At 38.1% G+C, this 21,600-nt stretch overlaps 1 protein-coding gene and 1 long non-coding RNA gene across 2 annotated transcripts in view; one reads left to right on the top strand and one right to left on the bottom strand.

The window, feature by feature from the left end:
• Window positions 1-6,478: 6,478 nt before the first annotated feature.
• LOC125922916 (uncharacterized) overlaps window positions 6,479-21,600 on the top strand; it is a 28,363-nt gene continuing 13,241 nt past the window's right edge. The window contains exon 1 of the long non-coding RNA XR_007457832.1: window positions 6,479-6,564. This is a non-coding gene — a long non-coding RNA (uncharacterized LOC125922916). The remainder of the gene's footprint in view (window positions 6,565-21,600) is intronic.
• MEPE (matrix extracellular phosphoglycoprotein) lies at window positions 8,522-20,778 on the bottom strand. The gene is made up of 4 exons (XM_049630856.1): window positions 20,663-20,778; window positions 16,175-16,228; window positions 15,140-15,232; window positions 8,522-9,982 (listed from the first exon to the last, which is right to left on the bottom strand). The coding sequence occupies exons 1-4, from the start codon at window positions 20,714-20,716 to the stop codon at window positions 8,522-8,524; spliced, it is 1,662 nt and encodes a 553-aa protein (XP_049486813.1). The 5' UTR covers window positions 20,717-20,778.

The following is a 21,600-nucleotide window of genomic DNA, read 5'->3' as shown; positions in this document are numbered from 1 at the left end:
TTCTCCATTATAAACTCTTTTTGGTTTTTCTTTTTTTTTTAAGTGTATTTATTTTGAGAGACAGAGAGAGCGAATGGGGGAGGGACAGAGAGAGAGGGAGAGAGAGAGAATCCCAAGCAGGCTCCATGCTGCAAGCCTGGAGCTCAACATGGGGCTCAAACTCATGAACTGTGAGATCATGACCTGACCCCAAACCAACTGAGCCACCCAGGTGCTCCAATAAACTCTTTTTTGGTTTTTAAAATTAAATTTGAATGCCACTGGTATTTCACCATTATTCATAAAATTAGTTGTTTTTAAGATATACATTCTTTATCCTATTTAGGAGTATATTACTTTCTGGTATTCCTTGTTTACTAATAATTTGAAAATCAGAAATTGGTGTTGAGTATTTTAGAGTGGCATTTTGCATTTTACCAGTTTCTCAGTCCAAAAATTTAAAGTCACTTGTGCCCTTTTTCTTTCTTTTAAAACCTCATATCCAGTAATCAGTAAATTTTGCCTATTTCAGCACACACATAGAATCTGACCACTTCTCACCACCTCCTTCATCTGGATTATTAGAACAGCCTTCAGACCTTACCCTGCTTCTACCTTTACCAGACTACATTCTGTTCTCTAACACAGTAACCAGAGTCATCCTTTTAAGATAGTCTGGCCATCCACTTTTTGCTTACAATCTTTAGATGGATTTCCATTTTATTCCTTAGTCTACAAGGCTCTGTCTTTTATCCTTCCATTGCTTTGACTTGATCTTCTGCCACTGCCCATTTGCACATCCACCCAAATCATGTTTGTTTTTCTTAGTACATCAAATGAGATGCTGGCTCAGGGCCTTTCTACTTGCTATTAATTCTACCTGGAATGCTTCTTTCCTTCATATCTACATAGCGAGCTTCTTCCTCTTCCTCTGGATTCTGTTTAAATGTCACCTCCGTGCAGCCTTCTCAGACCACCCAATTTAAAATTATAATTCCTATCATCCTTCCCTGCTTTACTTTTTCTATGTTTATCACAATCTAACATATTTTATCTCTTCTTTTTATCTGTATACTGCTTGTCTTTCTTCCATTGGAATGTAAGTTCTGTGAGGGCATCCTATGACGCCTGTGACAGTATATGGCACATAGTAGACAGTCAACAGATATGAACTGAGCTCAACCCAACTCAAATATTTGTTGAATAAATGACAATGTCATTGTTTTTTTATGGGAGTGGAGTTACTGATGTGATGTATAATTAAATTTTATTGTATTAATTATTAATATTTTAATATTAAATATTTATTCGGGCACCTAGGTGGCTCATTCTGTTAAGCAACCAATTCTTGGTTTCAGTTCAGGTCATGATCTCTCATTTCCTGAGTTCAAGCCCCATGTCGGGCTCCACACTGACAGCATGGAGCCTGCTTGGGATTCTCTCTTTCTCCCTCTTTCTCCCCTTCCCCCACTCACTCTCTCTGTCTCTCAAAATAAATAAATAAGTTAAAAAATTAAAAGAAAATGAAAATACACCTCTATGTTTATTGAAGTATTATAATAATAGCCATGGCATAGAAGCAACCTAAGTATTCATCAATAGACACACGGATAAGGAAAATGTGGTATATCTATCTGTATATATATATAGGTACACACACAGAGTTAAATATTACACAGCCTTAAAAAAGGATGAGATCATACCAGTTGAGACAACAAGACTGGACCTAGAGGGTATTACACTAAGTTAAGTAAGTTAGACTGAAAAAGACAAATACCATATAATTCCACCTCCAAGTGGAATGTAAAAAGAAAAAAATACAAATGAATAAACAAACAAAAAGCAGAATCAGACCTATGAATACCGAAACAAACTGACGGTTGCCAGAGGCAAGGAGGGTGAGGGGTTGGTCAAAATAAGTGAGGGAGAGTGGGAGATAACAGCCTTCCAGTTGTGGAATGAATAAGTCATGGGAATAAAAGGCACAGCATATAAGGAATACAGTCAAGGATATTGTAATAGCAATGTAACAGGACAGATGGTAACTGCTCTTGTGGTGAACAAAACATAACATATAAACTTCTCAAATCACTGAGTTGTATACCTCAGACTAATGTAACATTGTGTGTTAACTATACTCAAACTAAAAAAGGTGAAACAAATTTTTAAAGTACTTTTGCTGTGTTCGTAAGTCACGTTTGCCTTACAGTTTTCTTATTTTGTTCATTTTTTTAAAGAGTTTGATGTCAAAGTCATTTTGGCTTTATAAAATGAAGTGGACGGTTTACCATCTTTTCCATTACTTCCCAAACAGTGCGTGTGCATGCATCATGACAATCATCTATTCGTTGAAAATATGAGAGGATATACTAGCAAAACCATTTGGCAATGAGGATTTTTTGAGAGCTAATTCTTTGATAACACTTTCCAATTTCTTTCACGGTTAGTAATAGTTTCAGGTTTTAAGATTTTTCAGGATTTATATGTTTCCAGAAGGAACTACTTCAGAGAAATGTTCTAATTTATATTTATATAATTGTTTTTGTTATCATCTTACATTTTAAATATCTCTCTACCCAGTGCTATATTCTTATTTTCATTAGCAGTTTTCTTTACATTATTTCATCTTTTCTTTGTCTCTCTAAGATCTTTCAGAGGCTTCTCTATCTTATTGTTTTAAATAAAAATTGTAAAACAAAAATTGTTTAAATTCTATTACTGATCTATTAATCTAACAAAAGTAAAAATCTACTTAAAATTCAATATACGTAGGGACTGTACATGCTATTCTAAACTGTCCCCATAAATTAATAAAGTATTGTCCATTTAATACAATAGTCCATTTGACTATTATCTAAAGTCAAAACCACATAATTTCATGTAGATTTTCTTACAGATATTGTGTTAACTCACTCATCATTTTTAGTTTTTCCTCATCTGGGTTTCTAGCCTTGAGATTACAAGGAGTTCTCCTTCCTTTCCAGATTTCCTCAGTAAGTTTTTTCTGAACGTTTATTCCCCATTTCCCGTTCTGTTTTCAATTCCCCTTTCCATGACTTTTATCCAGACCCATCTGTTTCTTCTCCTTTTCCTTTGGACTGTCTAATAACACCCATGATTCCAAGTGTTAATATCTTGACTAGCAGAGTTTACCTTATTGGAAGTTGTTTTTGAAACATGGGCTTCTGTGAAAGCATGGTAGTGTCTTTGAAACTGTTGCCATCTTGAGTACCTACTTAGCTCAAAGCAGGTACTAAACACTGAGTGAGGAGACCATGTTATGTTTCTTCTGAATTATAGCAATAACCCTTGGGTATTCTTTTTTTTTAATTTTTTGATGTTTATTTTTGACAGAGAGAGTGAGTAAGCAGGGGAGGGGCAGAGAGAGGGAAGCAGAGAATCCCAAGCAGGCTCCACAGTGTCAGCATAGAGCCTGACACAGGGCTTGAACTCACAAACCATGAGATCATGGCCTGAGCTGAAATCAAGAGTCAGACACTCTCAACCAACTGAGCCACCCAGGTGCCCCTAACCCTTGAATATTCTTACTGCTAGTCTTCTACCTTCCAATTCTCCCTATGTCTCTCACCCCCCTGCCACTCCCCATCCTCTAGCTGCAGTGATCTTTCTTAAGCTCTAAAATACATGTAGTACATTTAGGTCATTGACTGTCAGGCCCTCATTTGCCGGTTGGAACTATCTGCAGCTCCTCTGAATGTGTAATACCTTAAGGAAAATGGATTTTATTATGTTTTTGCTCTACCTTCAGCTCGAGTTCATCTTTTCCCTCAGAACTCCTATAATCTCGGTATTTATATTTTTATTACTGAATGTACCACAGTCACCTTGTATCTTTTGAATGCCTTTCTCCTTGACTAAATGATAGCCTTACTAAGGGCCAGGAGCATCTCATCTCTTCTCTCCTTTTGATTCCCATGGAATTTTGTGAAATGTAGTCATTCAGCAAGTGTTTTATCACGGAGCTGAATGTTTTGCCAAACAATCAGACATATTGCTCTGACTAGACAGATTGCCAAGAACGGATTAACTCTGGCTGTGAAATCAAGGTAGATATTGATAAGCAGAGAGATCTAGGAGGGTGAGGTTGGAAAGAGGAGCCAGCGTTGACATAAATGCCAGAGCCTGGAGCGATGTTTTCCTTTTGGGCACAAGGTGGCAGAATATACCCATTTGAATCATTGCATAAAAGGCAGCTTTGTGAGGCTGAAATTTTCTGCCCTATTTTGGAAATCTATGTTTGTTTAAAAAAAAAAAAAAAGCGAAGCAGTGCAGCTTGTTGGCTGAAACCTGTATTTGGATATAGCGCAAACCACAGTCTGACTGCAGGCTGTGGTCCTGGATCTCTGGTCCTTTAGTTTTGGGCTAAGCCCTCTATGTCAGGATCCCATAGCACTGCATCGAGGATGTTGAAACATTCTGAGTTTCCCTTAAATGGATGAAGAAAATCTGAACATTGTCAGTGTTTGAAATGAATATGCATATATACTGAAGCTTGGTGAGAGAAAGCAAAATTCATCCAGAGAATTGAAACATACAATTTCTCCACTAGATAGCAGACTGACGAACTTTGGAAACTCCTGCCTCTAATAACCCACCCAAAGAAAACCTTTATTTTCTCTATCAGTTCATTTTTTTTCTTTACAATGCCAACTGTTTTTCATGTGATCAGACCATTTGCATGTAAAAGTCTGATATAATTTGGGATATAATTAAAAAGTTGATTTTGGGGCACCTGGGTGGCTCAATAGGTTAAGTGTATGATTTTGGCTCATGTCATGATCTCACCGTTTGTGGGTTGGAGCCCCATGTCAGGCTCTGTGCTGACAGCTCAGAGCCTGGAGCCTGCTTCAAATTCTGTGTGTGTCTCTCTCTCCCTCTCCCCCTCCTCCCTCTCTGCCCTTCCCCCTCTCAAAAATAAATAAACATTAAAAAAGTATATTTCAATTCATTTATCTGCAAATTAAATTCTGATATAGTTTTCTTCATTCATTAATTGCTTCCAGTTTGTGTGTGTGTGTGTGTGTGTGTGTGTGTGCATGCACCAAAATTGTCTTTTATGTAAAAAAAAAAAAAAAAGCAAAGTGCTAGATATAGTTTATTCTGGAATTCTGATGTGACTAATTTATTAGATGGTATATTAACTCTTTCCATTGATATTGATTTATGTTATACCTAGAATTCTGATGGAGAATAAATGACAGAAAATATATAATCATTATTTTCAGGTTCTACTTTCAGGTTCTCTTGCTGTGTGTGTGTGTGTGTGTGTGTGTGTGTGTATGTGTGTGTGTGTTGTGTGTGCATGCATGTGTATATATATGGGTGTGTATATATCCACACACATACACATATTTGTATATGTGCATGAATATATACACATACTCTCTCCATTTGTGTCTATATATGCATACATTCATATATTATATGTATCTATTGTTGTGATATATGGCAGTACAGTGAATATTTAAGAATAAAGAGTCTAGAGCCTGGCTGTCAGTATACAAATCCTAGTTTACTAGTTGGAACACCTACTAACAGTTCTATGCCCCCAGTTTCCTCATCTGTAAAATGGGGATAGTAATGGTACCCATTACAATAGAATGATTGCGCAGATTAAAAGATTTCACAGAGCATGGCACATGCTATTATTATTTGTATGTGGAGAATCTGATTTATTCCATAGCTTATATTGCAACTTTTATTTAGTAAGAAACTGCCTTCTATCAACCTAATATGCAGTTTAGATTTTCTGAAGGCACCATAATGATGTATTGACATTGATGTTTTTCATTTGTGTTATATAGAGAATGTATAGTCATGGTTTCTGCTGTGGGGGAACTTACATCTTCAAGAGACAAGAGAAGTAATAGGCACCTTTTTCTTTCTTCTACCTCTTCTCACTGAGAAGAATGTCAGAATGCAGAGGTATATCAACTAGGAATTCTGTCACAGACTCTGAGTCTGGAGTTCTCTTTTGCCCAGCAAGAGAACAGATGCAGAATTGAATATAAAATCTGTCCAGAGAATTGAAACATACAATTTCTCCACTAGATAGCAGACTAGGACTGATGAACTTTGGAATGTCTGAGAGGAGACAAGAGCCCCCAAACACGAGTTTCATCTCCATATTTATTGAGCTCACAAGATATTACCCATGTGGTGAACGTGGAAGAAAAAAAGATTTTACACATGTGGACGTGAGAAAAATAATCAGACAGTAATCATTAACTTGTGTGTGTAAGAAGGAAAGGGTCTGGGAGGCTAGTGGAGTTTGTGATCAAAGTACAATAGTATATTGGCATCAGATGGACGGTAATTTCCTGCAGGTGATATAACAAGTTACTCGTGATCTCCTTACAATCTCCTGCTAGCTAACCTTGGTTGCTTTTGCCCCGTGGTGGCGGCTTTCCGCCCTAAGCTTTTTTCTAACCTATTTATGTAAGTAGAACCTATTTCCCCACAGAATTCAATTCAGCTATCAATAACCAAAGAAGAAGGAGGAGAAGAGGAAGAAGAGTTGCTTAAGAAGAGAATTGTTTTATTCACAGAACAAGCACTCTGGAGGTAGGAAGCTGATGGAGCTGGTATCTCTGTGATTATTTTGTCCTTTTGTGTTAGAAAACCTACACTTCTGTATGTCTGTTTTACTGTCACATTTCTACCACACTCACGATTCTTTTCGCATGAAATATGTGGGTTTCCCCCCCACAATAAGTACTTTTGTGACACCAGCTATGTGACCTACGATTGATCTCAATTCTGACACTATCTACCCAGAGATCCATCAGATCCCACAGGTTCCATAACACTCTCCCCCTCCCCAATTCAGATGCTGATTTTCAAGTCCATGTTATTACCCATGCTTCTCACCTATTGATTATAAATCAGAGTTTTTCCTACAAACCCCTCACTGGGTTTGGTTAATTTGCTAGTTCAGCTCACAGCATTCAAGAAAACAGTTTACTTGCTGTTGACCAGTTTATTATAAAAGAACATGATAAAGGACATCGATGAACATCCAGATAGAAGAGAGGTGAAGAACTAAGTTTGTGGGGATGGACACAGACCTTCCATGTCTTCTCCAGGTAGGCTGTCTCCTGTCACCTCCATGTGTTCACCAACCTGAGAGCTCTGTGAACACCATACTTTTGAGGTGTTTATAGATAGAGGCTTCATCATATAGGCATAACTATTAACTCCATTTCCTGCCTCTTTTCCTTCTCTGGAGAATGAGTAGGGGGTAGTGGGGGGAAGACTGAAAATTTCAAGCTTTTAGTCTAGTCTTTCTGGTGACCAGCTCCTATCCAGGAGCCCACCGAGAGTCACTTCATTAAAACAAAGGCTGAGGAAATTGCAAGGAATTTAGAACTCTGTGTCAGGAACCAGAGTCAAAGACCAAATATTAGAACAAAACTATCTCCTAGTGCTTTTAGGAAATTTCAAGGGTTTTAGGAATTCCATGCCAGGAACTGGGGGCAGAGACCAATATGTATATTTTCTGCTATCTCATGCCTTTTCTTCATGGTCACAAAATGGCCTTTGCACCTCCAAACATCATGTTAATGTCAAGCAAAGGAAACTAGGGTAAGAAAGGAGGAAGCATGGTACTAGCTGTATAAGCTTTTCTTATCAGGAAGAGCAAAAGCCTTCCAGAATTCGACATCCCTCCCTTACCAGGTGGCTTGGGGCTAATTTCCAGAACAATGTCATAAGGCCATTAGCTGGGAAAGCATCTATATGAAAGACTGGGAAAGCAAAATAGGCTGGAAATGATTTATGCATCTGCCAAAGTAAGTTTTTGTCTAGGCTTTGCATTTGTCTTCTCCTCAGATTCTCCCTGTTCCTCTCTGCACCCCATCCCCTTCTTTGTCTGGAAGGAGGTAGAACTAATAAAAGTGATAACATGGAAATTTGTTTCAGGAACTAAAATTTGCCTTATAAGAAGTTATAAATGTACGACAGAGGAAGGGAGTGTAGAGAGACGTGAAGCAGGGTATCTTTGCTGGAGCAGAGGGGGGTCAGAAGAAGAAGGAAATGCTGGCATAAACACAGTGGGATTCGGGGAAAATGGTTGAGATTTACTCAAGGGATTAACTTCATAACACTGCCTTTGCCAGAAACAGAACTAATCTTGTTGCCTCTGAAATGAAGCACCACAGACAGCAGACTTTCTTATAGATTATTTAATTACAGATTATCATAGGAGAGAGATTGTTGATTTTCATATCTATAGAGCAAACAACAAAGGAAGGCTTTTGTGGCATTCACAAACTATTTTTAAATGACTCCTATTCCACAAATCCTTAATTTTTCTTCTTTAAAAAAAGCGTCATAACTTTGAATTTCTTACTGTGACCATTATGATCACAATAAATCTCGTGAGGAGGCCAGGTTTCTTGGCTTACTCAATTGTCCACTCTGCCCTTCCTCATCTGGTCTGCTCTCAGGTGACTCTCCTTTTTCGTCCCATCATAGACGACTAGGTATTTGAACTTTCATCCTGCTGGAAACTTCTAGTGGGCTAGTCACCATCACTCTCACTGGAACTGCCACTATCAGATGAGTCACTACTGTCATTCTTTCTAGGAGGGCTAAACCTTCTACTGGAATGGGGTTTTCTATAACCCCAGGAGCCTTTTCTTTGTGGCACACCCTTATTCCGTGTAGAATTTTGCCTGTGGGGAACATAATGATTTCTTCTGCTGTGTGTTATTATAGTCCCCTCATTATTGAGGCCATTATGGGAACCTATTTCATTTTTAATTTCATTATCTAGATCTTGAGAAGGAACGAGCCGGCCCTGACTTTTGCCCTTACTGGGAAATCTTTGTTTTTCATTGGGGATTGCTTGATTCCTATTAGAATGCTCTGTGCCTTTTCTACTAGTACCTTTGCCATTTTTTGGAATTTCATTATAATCAGTACTTTCAGCTATATCACTACTGCCTTCCTTTTTTTTCTCTTTTGAGGGTGGATGAGGGTAATGAAACTCTACTTTTCCTTGGTGAGCATTTTGGCTGCTGGCATCTACTCTGTTTCCTTCTTTTCCAGGGAGTTCCTTAAAGTTGGTGCTACCTATGATGTCATTGCTGCCCTCCACTACTAGGCTTACATCAGCTGTGTTTGTTTCTTTCCTTGTTTCATCCCTGGTTCCAATGGTATTTCTGCCATTTTCTTCTTTTTCTGGGATCTCATTGTAACCTGGTCCTCTTGCATCGGCTTCACTTGGGCCAGAAAACTCTGTTTGAATATCTGCACCTTTTAGGTCAGGACCAATAGGTTCCTCTTTACCAGAAATGTCCTTAAAAGGTTGACCATCTCCACTGAAAGGAGAGATATCATTGTCCCCCCTCCCTTGAAGATCTGGGTAACCACTGCCTTCAAAATCACTGGGGATTTTTTTGAGTTTTGGGAGCTGTTTTGAATGGTCAGTGTTGTATTGAGTAAGGCGTGTGCTTTTGTTTTTAACTGGAATGTTCTGAGCTTGGGGATCTCTTTGATAATTCTTCCTATCTTTTGAGGGGACTTTAACATAGTTCACACTTGCTGGGATTTTGCTTAGAACATTTCTGTGTTGGTTCTCTTTGTTTTCTTCTGCCAAGAGTTCAGTCACAGTCCCTGGCTCCATTATATGTTGCATACTATTTCTAAAAAGAGCTGTACCATATTCTTCTTGGTCACGTAGTTTGCTGATAGCATTGTCTCCATCATCAACCCCATTATTCCCAGTGGATTCAGGATAAATGTATCTCTTTTGGTCACTGTGGGCATTTTCTTTGTTATCAATAGTATCGTCTTCATTTGTTGCCTGTCTGTTTTCAAAAGGAGTTTGGGTTTTGCTACTTTGATTATTTTCATTGGCTCCAACAATGGACAAGCTTTTCTCTCTTTCCTGGACAATGTTTTCTTTAGGTGCTGGTTCTTGATTTCTTCTTTTACCAGAATTGTGATGAGCAATACTGTCTTTCTTCTTTTCTTCCTGCTAAAGTGTAATTTTCAACATAAAGTATTATTTTATGTTAAATTTTAAAAATTTAATAATTCTTAGGCAATTTAAAAAGAATTACCCACCAGATACTTAAAAGAAAAACTATTAACTCAATAGAGGTTTGTTGGTAGAGATAATTCTGGAATGGCCAAAGTAAGTTTCATGGACAAAGAATGAGCAAGGCTGGAAGGCTGGGTAGGATCCAGATATATGGTAGGAAAGCAGGGAGAATATTTTAAGAATAAGTGGCACATTTAAATGTTTGGAAATAGGAAACATCTGAAAGAAAATACGAATAAAACTGTGGTTTGAATGTAGAAATTCTAAAGAAACGAATAAGAAATAAATTTGGAAATGTAGATTAGGTCCTGATTTTGAAGGAGGACCTGAATTTAAGGAGCATATGCTTCAAGAGTGGTCCTCCTCAAACATAGAGACATAATTGATAAAATAAAAGAAATTGAAGCCATAGTTAAAATTTCAATGACAACATTGTTGTTGAGACAAAGACAGATATTTAGACTAAAAGTGAAAAGTTCACTATTAAAATTTTTATGAGTACTGCACCAAATAGTAAGATGTTTAAATGCAAATTGGTTATAGTAATATTTTTAGCCAAAAAAAAAAGTCCCCATCTTGTGACTAGTAAGTCATTGCAAGTGAAATGTAGTTCATATTTTAAAAAGTAATTATTCTTTCTCTCTGCTCTTGCCCTGGTCTTCAGAGGTATTCATCTGCCTAAAGGAAGATTTTCTTTTCATTTCTTTTTTTTTTCTTCTTGTATTCAGAAAATAGACAAATAGATGAATCTAGGTAATACTAAGTTTTTGACATTCAAAGAATTTTCAGTGTTCCAAACCCAGTCATTGTCAGAAAAAAGGATTCATTAATTTTCTTTTCTTCCCTGCTTGTCATGCAATAAGCCAAATTGGATAGTCTAGATCAATAGTTCTCAAATTTAACATTTATCAGAACCATTTGGAAGTCTTACTAAAACAAATATTGTTGAAACCAATGGCCAGAGTTTCCTAGAGTGGGGCTCTAGAATTTGCATTTAATAACATTGCCCAGCTGATGTTGATAGCTGCTGGTCTGTAGGCCACATTTGAGAACTACAGTTCTAGATCATAAAGTTTAAGTAATGGAGATCTGGACAAGGAATGTCCCTGAATGATAACAGAATGAAAGGAGAAAGTGGAGAAGGAAAATAAAGTGTTTATCCATATATCTCAATTTATCCTTCTTTTGGGCAAGTCTGCAAAGATGCTGCTTCACAGGCTGTATTTTACCAACCTGGGGTACAGCCCAGTTGCAATAAGCTTGACAGAACAATGTGGTCAAAAAGAGGGGCTGAGATCAACTTTGCCCATGCCACTCAACAGTTTCCCTGCGGCACAGGCTAGATATGGAAGTATCTGCAAGTCTGTTCAGGAGCTTTCCAGAAGGTGTCACTGTGGAGGGAATGAGGTGACTCTAAAAGGAGCAATGTAGATGGAGCATACACGTTATGGACTAATGTGAGTCATACTCAGACATAGAGGGGTCTAAGCCAAGAGAGGCTGAAACACTACTGGGCCCCAAATAAGACTGTACTATACTGATCCTAAGCGATGGTAGCCAGAGACTTCATCTTAGGATACAAGCAGGGTAGGAAGCACACAAGTGGTCAAGCAGCATTGCCCACGCATGTCTGAGGATTCCACGTCTTTCCCTCCACTATGGTGTTACCCATGTATGTTCATATGGTATATGGTATGTAGGGGGTATGTATGTAAGCCATATCCTACTGTCTCATATGCCTGTATGCCACCTTAGAAAAGGAGGGAGAGTGAGGATCTGAATGTTTTTATCCAAAAGAAACTAAAATACTTAAAGAACTATTACAGTGATTTAATAACCTTAAGTTTAAGCAGGTTGAATTGAAATTAATTTCTGCATGCTCCCTCCTCCCTTCCATTAACCCATGGGTAGGAGCTCTTGAACAACAGAGCAGTGATAGATGAAACAAATAACATACTTTCTCTTCACCTCAAAATCGTAGCGTAAGATAAAATTGACAACACCATGACATAGGCCTTTGAACTGGTAAGTAATACAAAATGAAGAGTAAGAGATATTTATTGAGGGGCTGGAACATGTAAGAAATTGGGCTGAGTGCCACATGTTCTAAGCAATACCTGATGACTTATGGAATGGCAGAGACAATAGTCCTGCAGGGGCATAGAGGGTGGGGGGGTGGAGGAGTGGGGGAGGGACCTCATTTCCAACTGGGGCTCTCACAGACTTACAAAGTGCTGGAGATCTGTAGAGCCTGAGCCTCTAGGGCAAAGAATTTGGATTTATTTTGCAGAGAATGAAGAGCTAGTGAAGATTTATGAGCAAGGGACTAACAATAAAAATCAGCGTTTAGGAGGAACAGCAGTAAGAAAGAACAGTTAGGAGGATGCTGCAATGTCCACACCTGAGATACGATCACTTGGATTAGGGTAATGCCAGATGAAAACATTACAAAGAAAAAACCTTCTGTTGGTGCCCAAATAGAAGAAAGGTTAATAACGATAATGGGCTGAAGTATTGATCTGTAAAAATGAAGACAAGAGAAAAAGATACTGGCTTTACTTTTAGACATATTGGTGTTGTGAGAATGTAGAACCTGAGCTTGAAAAAGCAATATTCAGTTGGAGATAGTCAGGTATCACAGCCTTTCAGGGTAACCTAGTGCCAGTCCTTCCTGGCTTCATGACCTAGGGTCAGCTCTTCCCTCCTTGAACACTTTTTGGGCTAACTGCTTGTTATGTTTTATGTGAGATCTTTTCATTTATATTCTAATTTTCATTATATTCTATTTTTTCAAGTTTTTTTAACCTGCAACTAGTAACTAGTATTTCTTTTTTTCCTAAAGCAATAATGATTAATTTATTTCCTCTTTCATGTGCAAACTTTCTAATGTTTTGAAAAGTTAAGATTTCCTCCAAACTCACTGCTTTCTCTTCTCCAAGTTGACACTTGCAGTTGTCAATTATTAGGTCACTATGTTCAGTCCTGTCATCTTACCGTGGATCTCTTTTAGCCTGTGGGGTCCCAAACAACCCCAGACTCTGATATAGCCTGAGCAGCCCAGAGCACACAGCATCTAGTAGCTTCCTTGCCCTGGCAGCAGCCCTGTTTTTACTAATGCAGCTTAATTTTGTCTCTCCCGCCCCCTTTTTTTGGCCACCACTTCAGTCTGTTGGCTCTTGTTGAGCATGTGGACATTTTCTTGGATGTATTAACTAAATATGTGAAAATACATGAGAACTCCCAGATGGAGGAAAACAGTGTAGTCAGCTGGAAGCTTGCCCTCACAGAGCAAGTGTGTAGGGAAGATAAAGGACATCGAAAGCCCACATTCAGGGAAACCAGGATAATGGGGAATCACATTTAGTGAAACAGGAGGCAAGAGGTGCCAAATGGTCTTTCTTGATCCCTCAGCCAAGCACTCATTGCGAGTAGGTACACTATGCAAAGAGCACGGGTATTTAAGATTTTTCTATGAGGGAAAAACACAATAGAAACAAACTTTATAGTGGATTATTTCTGGATAAAAAGTACTTTAAACATTTGACTTATTTTAAATCATTGAGTCTTAGTTTTACGTGGACATTTATATTTTCCTTTGCAATCAAGTTCATTCGCTCATTGTGAATATAGCTATTTGAGTTAAACATGTGCATTAGCAAATCAACAAATTATAATAATCTCTTCTTATTTTTTTTCTCTCCCTACTGTGCATGGGAAGTTTTGTTTTCTTTTTGGTGCTACCAAGCTTTAAAAACAGTAGCAGGTATACTAATTGTGTGCATTTCACAAAAGACTGAATAGAGTTCTTTTATAAATGAAACCGTGAAACAACTTTTAAACTGTGGAATGTGATGGTCAATCATTTTTACATTTGTTATGTTAAATGACTTCTGGTTGCATCACTGACCACATGATGGTTCTTGTATCAGTGGGCTGGAGATTTTCTATGCTCTGCTTTTCTCTCTCCATTCCCTGGTTCATAGTATTCTTTTTGTGGAGTTTTGTGGAGAGTGTCCTATATCACCTACTTGTTTGCTCAAATTCTACTCATCCTCCAAGGCCCAGCTCCATTATGTCCATTACGTAGCTTTCCTTAAACACCAGGCTAGGAACTGATCTTTTTCTACTCCAAGTCCCTAGAAGCATGGTTTTGGGGGTACTATTCCCACAGCACTTTGCATATTCTGTCTTGAGTTATAATGAATTTTATGAGCGCCTTTTTTTTTTTTTTTGCTTGTCTAACTCTAAGTTCCTGGAGAGAAAGAGTTAACTTTTCTCAATTATTTTATCTCACATAGTATCTTGCACAACAGGAAGAGCTCAACATATATTGATTACCACAAATAAGTTTCAATTTACTCCATATAACAAATGTAACAGGCAGTTAGTCTTAGAGATGCCATCTAAAGAATAACGAGCAGAACAAAATAACATTCTGAATAGAAACTACTACTTTCATGAGAAACGAAACCAGATTTGGAAACAGTAAATAGTCCTTTTGCTGATGGCATTTTAAGCTGTTTCCAGCTCTTTGGCCAATGAATCTGCAAGAAGGGACTGAATGAAAAGAATTATTGTCCCACTCCAGGGACAAGGCCCTTATTCTTTCTTTTCCAAGCATCCTGACCCAGATGGACTTGTCAGTGGAATGAATTTAAGGGGAACTAAAGCATGTCACTCTTTAGTCTAAAATGATTTCTCTAATAGCCATCTAACCTTACCATTGGAGCATATGATAGAATATGCTCAGAAACTTTCCTTATAAAAGACCAGGTGTTACTCAGAAGCAATAAGAAAAAGGCACAGGCATTGGGGGTCCACAGTACCACATCTGCAGGGGTAGGTCCCAAAGCAGGGCAGGATTTGGGCCAGGGCAGGAGTGAACCATCTGTGTCAGGAAAGCTCTGGAACACAGAGTTCTATAGCAGAGATGCTTAAGGACCCAGGGACTGTGGGAAAAGGACGAAGGCACCAGCCATAGACAGAAACCCAGAGTAATCAAAAGTAAACTTGTCTCCTCTATGGTTTTCCCCTAGGGTTTGTCCAGAGTTTGGTGCATGATAAGGAACTTCACTCAGAGATTGAGCTTACCTTTATGTCAGTGTGATTTTTCCTCCCAGAAGATGTGTAAACATACTTAAACATGTAATACCCATGTTTCTCATGGTGGCCTTTATACGTTATCTATAAAGACATAACATTATATTAAGATGTGTTTATATCATATTAAGTTTTCTGGTTCTCTTTTTGGTTGTACAAGACATTCTTTAACTTAGGTGAAGTCAAATTCTGCCTCTGACAAATGGTAGTGCTTCTTATAACCATAGGAGAGCATGTATCAGCCAGCTTCTAAGGATAAAACTTGTCCCTTTCTTTTCTACATGCCTGTAAATCTGTTTTCCCTAAGGATGACTATCAACTGCTCTCTCTCTCTCTCTCACAGGGTGTATTAATTTTATTGCCAAATTTCAATGGAAATGGAGTCTTTGGAAATATTTTCAGGTGGAGGGCCTTGTAAGGATTAGGTGAAATGCAGGTTTTACAATATTCATGTCTGATGTCTAACTGGAAAAACTCACAGCATGAACATTCAGGCTCTCTTATGTTTGCAGCATTTGCCTTTGTAATTTTCAGCTGAGATAAAGGACAGAAGATTGTTAGGTCCTAGGACAGAATTTTCTGAGACTGCTGTGAGAAACCATGGTAGGCTGCAATTTGGTGACATGAAATGCTGAGGGTACTTGTTTAATTCTCTGGATGCATATGGACAACTAACCCCACATAAACATAAGATTTGTTAACTCCCCGCCCTTTGCTTTCTCCCTCATTTGTTGTTTTGTTCTCATGTACGTGTGTGGGGTAAATAGTTTGCTAATAATACACCAGAAGTCTTACTCACTTCTCCCTCTGAAGAAAGAAATCACAGTGAAGAGAAACAAATCCCAATTCAGAATGTTTCTCTCTTCTATCACACATTGTGTGAATTAAGTGCCAAAATTACGTTGTATAATTTTGCATCTCCATTCTAAGTGCACAAGAATATTTTGACAGTTAAAAATTTCCTCTCATGACTTTTTTCTTTACAGAGTTGAAATAGGTTTATTTGAGAAGAATAATTCTGTTTACCCTCTGTTCTTCCACACAGTCTTCCTTAGTTTTCTCAGTCTGTGGTTGAAATGTCTGGAAGGGAACAAAAAATAAAACTTCACCAAACATTCATTCTTTCATCCACTTGTGCACACAATAATTGTCTCATTTATTTTTCTCTGACTGGGTTGTACTATTCAGTGTGGAAAATCATTCCAACCAAAGAAGATGCATACATTACAGTCATATTTATGTTAGTCCTTGCAGAAGAGGGAGCCCGTATTCCTCCTCCAGAGGGAGACAAGGCCATCTCCATTATACAACCATATTCAGGCACAGGAGCATTGCCAGGCTGGGGGAGGGGTGCCACTTCCATGTGGAAGCATGAATGTCTCCGATATCAACTGAAAAAGAAATTTTCACTGGCACATGGAGAGTTGTTCAGTATCAGTGAACCGAAATCAGAATCTGATAATGTGGATTGTATGTGTGTATTGATTGTATAAGTTTAGTAATTGCTGTATGAACAAAGAACTGATGTTGCTAATGGTCCAGCAAGAGTAAAACCATAGCACTGTATGTAAGGGTTAGGATCACACCCAGGAATGGGACTTTGTTGTTGCCAGTCACCTGAGCAGAGATTTCTTTCAGGGAAAGGAAAATGCAGTGGCCTACGTATGGAGACAAATACTGTCTCTTGATCTGATATGAAAGTGTTCAAAGATCTTGAGAGTACCTGGGGTGAGAGGCAGCTATTGAAGTGCAGAAATGCCAGGAACTAGAAAGGAATAGCTCCAGGCAGCTTGTTCCAGACTTTGGGGCTAAAATTTAGGTGTCACAGGAGAGCATTCAGAAGACGACCTGAGAATTTTGGAGCAAGCCTGCTGTGGAAGAACAGACATAATTCTTTTAGTCCCAGTATTTTTATTTTCTTATTTATTTTTGAAATTCCTAGGTTATCTCAGATTTGAGAAGAGGAACCAATGGGTGGGATTAGTTTGTGTTTAAATGCATGTGCTAAAGTGGAAGCAGGCATCATGGTGGTGTCAGTCATAGAAGAGAGAGAAACCCTCAAGAGAAAGATGAAATAAAAAGGTCTTATCTACCTAGAAAGTATTCTTCCTGAATAAACTTTAATGTTCTATATTTTTCTGCAATAAGATCTAGGCAATTATCCTTTCGGATATTGTACTTCTGCTGTCTCTGGGATGACCTCTACAAACTACATTTCCCAAGCTCCTTTGCCATCTGGGTTCGGTCTGGGTTTGGATGATGGGAGGCCTAGCTTGAGCTTGAAGGGTAGAAGGAGAGCGACCAAGGCTCTCTCTGGGGTTGCATCTCTGGGATGGACATACCTCTTTTGTGGTCCTATATTTGTTGCCCCCCCCCCCAACTTAGGGCACAGAGAACAGCACCTCCTTCCTTGTTTCTTCAGCCCAAGGGGTGCTAGTAGCTTCAATTTTGGGTTGCCTCACCACCCTTGATTTGCTCTTTCTCTTTGTCCTATTACGTTATAATTATCCTCCAAATAAAATCCCTCTATTGAACACCCACCCTGTTGTGGGTTTTATTTTCCTGACGGGACGCTGACTGATAAAATTATCTTAGAAATAAATTCAATACTTTACTAACAGTGTGCTATTGGCTTGGCTCCAAGGCAGATCTGCCTAACATTCCATTACATGCTAGAAACAAAAATAGCTTGTCAATAATACCAATATTTACATAGCACTTTACAGTTTGTAAGCTATAAAATTTATATCTACATAGGCAGTAGAAGAAACAAAGTTGCCTACGCTTAAAGTGGTGGTAGTTGTCGAAGTGAAGAAGATATTTTAACTGAAACCTCAGTCTCAAAGTTCCAGGGTTAAAATAATAAATTTTTAAGTGGCCTGCTATATGCAAAAAAATAATAATAAGAGGAAATGTTCCTGAATTTTACATGAAGTACCTTCAAGGCATATTTTATAATTCAATCCATTATTGACATTTTTTCTTATGTTGGTTCTTCTATTAGCCTGTGCATGTAAATTTACATCATTGTATCATTTCTCAAAAGTATCAACACTGTGAAAATAATTCTGAATATGAGGCTACAGAAAAGAGAAACCTAAAAATGAGATGGGTAGATATTAAACAAGAGGAAAAAAAAAAACCCAACAGGTTGGGGTATTCGGCATCTTCTTATAGAACACACATACGCATGAATTAAAAACTATACTCAGTAAGATAGAATACTTTAATATAGTTCATGATAATCATGAACTTACAACAAAGTAACTTAGAGTCTTTGTAGTCTACTGCATGTTGATGAATATTAATTGAATTGCATGGCCCAATAACCATCTTTTCTCCCATTTTCAAGTTTTATTTTTGAAGGAAACCAAAATGTCACCCCCAAAATATGCTTCTTTGACATAAAAATTATTTTGAACTGGGGGTACCTGGGTGGCTCAGTTGGTTAAGCATCTGACCCTTGACTGGCTCAGGTCATGATCTCACGGTTCATGAGTTTGAGCCCCACGTTGGGCTCTGTGCTGATAGTGCAAGATCCTGTCCCCCTCTTCCTCTGCCCCTCCTCTGTGCTCGCTCTCTCTCAAAATAAATAAACAAAAAAAAATTATTTTGAACTGAAGGCAATTAAGAAGTAGAAAATGCAGAATAAGTTCCCCTTTTCAGCCTCAAGGCAGGAAACCAATTCTCCTGTTACTGGAGATAGACTCTTATCAGTTCAGAGATGGCATCAGAAGAATCCACAGGAAATTTTGTTAAACTAACTTAATCCTCCTCATTAAGGAAGATAAGGACTACCTAGCCCTTGTTGGACTACTAACCCAAACCCCTTTGTCTTACCAAATTTTCACAAATTGTTTGTCTAAAAGGTATAAAGGCTTCTTGCTTTGGTCACCTCTTTGGGTCTTCTCTTGTGAAGGCTTCCATGTGCATGTAGAAATTTAATAACATTTGTGTTCTTTTGTCCTGTTAATCTGTTTCTGTCAGTTTAATTTGCTGACTGAGCCACAGACCCAAAGAGGGTTGAAGAAAACTTTTTTCCCCCTATAGTTTGAATCTGGATTGTAATTCCAAAACAGATGTGAGTGACTCAGTATATTCTAATTTCTGATACCACAATCTATTATTAAACAATTGAGGTAATTGCTCAAATGAGATCTATATATCTGGGAGAAAACATTACATTTAGCCATTCATAATTACAAATTTTGTCTCTATGTCCTTGCTGAGCCTCTTTCATCTGAAAGACGCATCCCTCCCTTCTTCCCCCACATTCACTTTGCAATTCTCCCACGCTTGAATGTGGCCTTGTAATGGAGAAGGCATTGTGTCTCCCTCTGGGAAGGGTGCTGGCTCCCTCTCTTGACCAGTGGTAACTGGATTGATATTGACATAACATTTACTGGAAAACGGTCACAGGGTGCCATTCCATCTGTTCCTGGGAATATGTTGCTCGAAATAGATTTGTCCTCAGCTGGCGGGATTGAGCTGGGTCAGCAAGACCCACTCAACCCCCGTCATGCCTAAGCACATGCCTCTGTGGTGATGATTGAGCTGAGTTGTGTGGATTGGGGCTGGCAGATGTCTATTTTAAGCAGTATAGCCCACCACAGGACTGTGAAAGGATATGTGCTAAGAGGGGCCATGCTTTCCTCAACTTCTGCTGTCCTCACTAGATGGTATGGTTCATGCTCATCACTGGATTACCTAACTGGTCACTCACTTGCTCAAGACCTATATTTAAGTACTTCCAGCAACAGGATGACTACTTATTTCCATGCTCTCCAACTGGAATGGTTGCTCTGAAAAGCTAGGATGCTTTTCATACATTATCTAATTAGCACTGTGTCTACACTATAGAAAATATTGGTAGCACTCAGCATTTTCACAAGATAATTTAGTCACATCCTGAGTACCCATCTGGGTAAATCAGAGGGAAGAAAAGATACAAAAGGAAATTGCAGCTCAATTTATGTTAAACCTAGGGGTCCTTTTTCCCATTTTTAGCCTTGCTGATGAAGTGAAAATCATTAGCAGCATTTCACAGTGTTGGGGTGTTGCAAGAATTACAGGAAAGGCCTGGTTTTTTTCCATTACCATGTATATACAAAATTTAGTTGGTCAGCCTTAACAATCAGGTCGGGTTTTTTTTTTTTTTTTTTTTCAGTTTTTAGTAAAATATTGAGAAGTTCTTTAGCTATAATTTGGGTCCCTGCTCATTTACTGATTAAAATTAGCTGATTTGAAACACTGTGGCTGGCTATTAATTTTCTCAAAAACAACTCTTTTTGGCATTTCTTAAAAGGCAACACGTTGACATTTTGTAATTCAGCACATGTTCATTGAGGTCCTCCTTGGTGTTAGACATTCCTGTCAAGTGCTGTCTGCTTTCTGTTTGCTTGGTACTTTATTACAACTAAACTAAGTAGGGGTTACTAATTTAAACAACATGCTTTAAAAAAAAATAGAGCAAGAGATACTATGATGCATATAACTGAATTGGTAAATGCTTACTGGTGCTGCCCAGGTCACGCTGAAAAGAAGGAGTCCCAAACAAACAATTTGCATCTTCGAGACTCTCTGCAAAAAGACAATAATATTTTACCCTAAAGCAATGCCAATTATGAGCTGCAGTCCTAATAATAAATAAAACACAAAAGTATACACAAACATCCTTCCTCCAATTGTCCATTTTCGTATTTAAAAAAAAAAGTACAATTTATATCCAAGTGTAGGTACTTTGAGAGCTTTCACATGTCTAATTATTATAATGTCAAAATGAAAACTGTCCAATGCTATTAAAACAAGTCAGTTGATAGAAATGAAATGTATATATGTGTGTGTATATATATATACACACACACACACAGCAAGTAAATATATATATATTTATTTATATATATTTATATTTATATATTGTTCTATTGTCAGCCCAAACTTTTCCCTTTTGTTTTTAGAGAGAGATCATTTAATTTGATTATTTGTTTAATTCATAATAATATTAAGTTAGTGTAACAACTCAGATTCCTCACATGAGGGCCAGCATAGCAGGCTCCACTGTGAGGAATAAACTCTTCTCTGCTGCCAGGATGGTCCCCCCAATATAGGTCCTTATATTCATCAGCAGTATATCTGAGCAAGTAGCCATCTGTGGGCTCCAGAGTGAAACAATTTATGTAATCCTTATATTAGTAGCTAAAATGCATTAAACTCTAAAACGAGCCACCACTGTCCTAAAATTCTCTATAAATTCAATTAATTGAGCCTCAAAACAACCCTATGAGTTAGATGGCATTACTATTCTTGTTTTAGATTAGGAAATAGACCCAGAAAGTCAAATAAATTTGCCCCTGAATTCCCAGGGGGCAGAACTGGGATTAGTACCCAGGCAATGTAACCATAGAGACAGTGTTCTTAATAAAGAGTCTATGCCATCTTGAGTAAGTTTTTAT

This window comes from Panthera uncia, chromosome B1, assembly GCF_023721935.1.
Source record: "Panthera uncia isolate 11264 chromosome B1, Puncia_PCG_1.0, whole genome shotgun sequence".
NCBI lineage: Eukaryota > Metazoa > Chordata > Mammalia > Carnivora > Felidae > Panthera > Panthera uncia.
The sequence above is the reverse complement of the archived record's forward strand: the minus strand, read 5'-3'. Positions and strand labels throughout refer to the sequence as shown.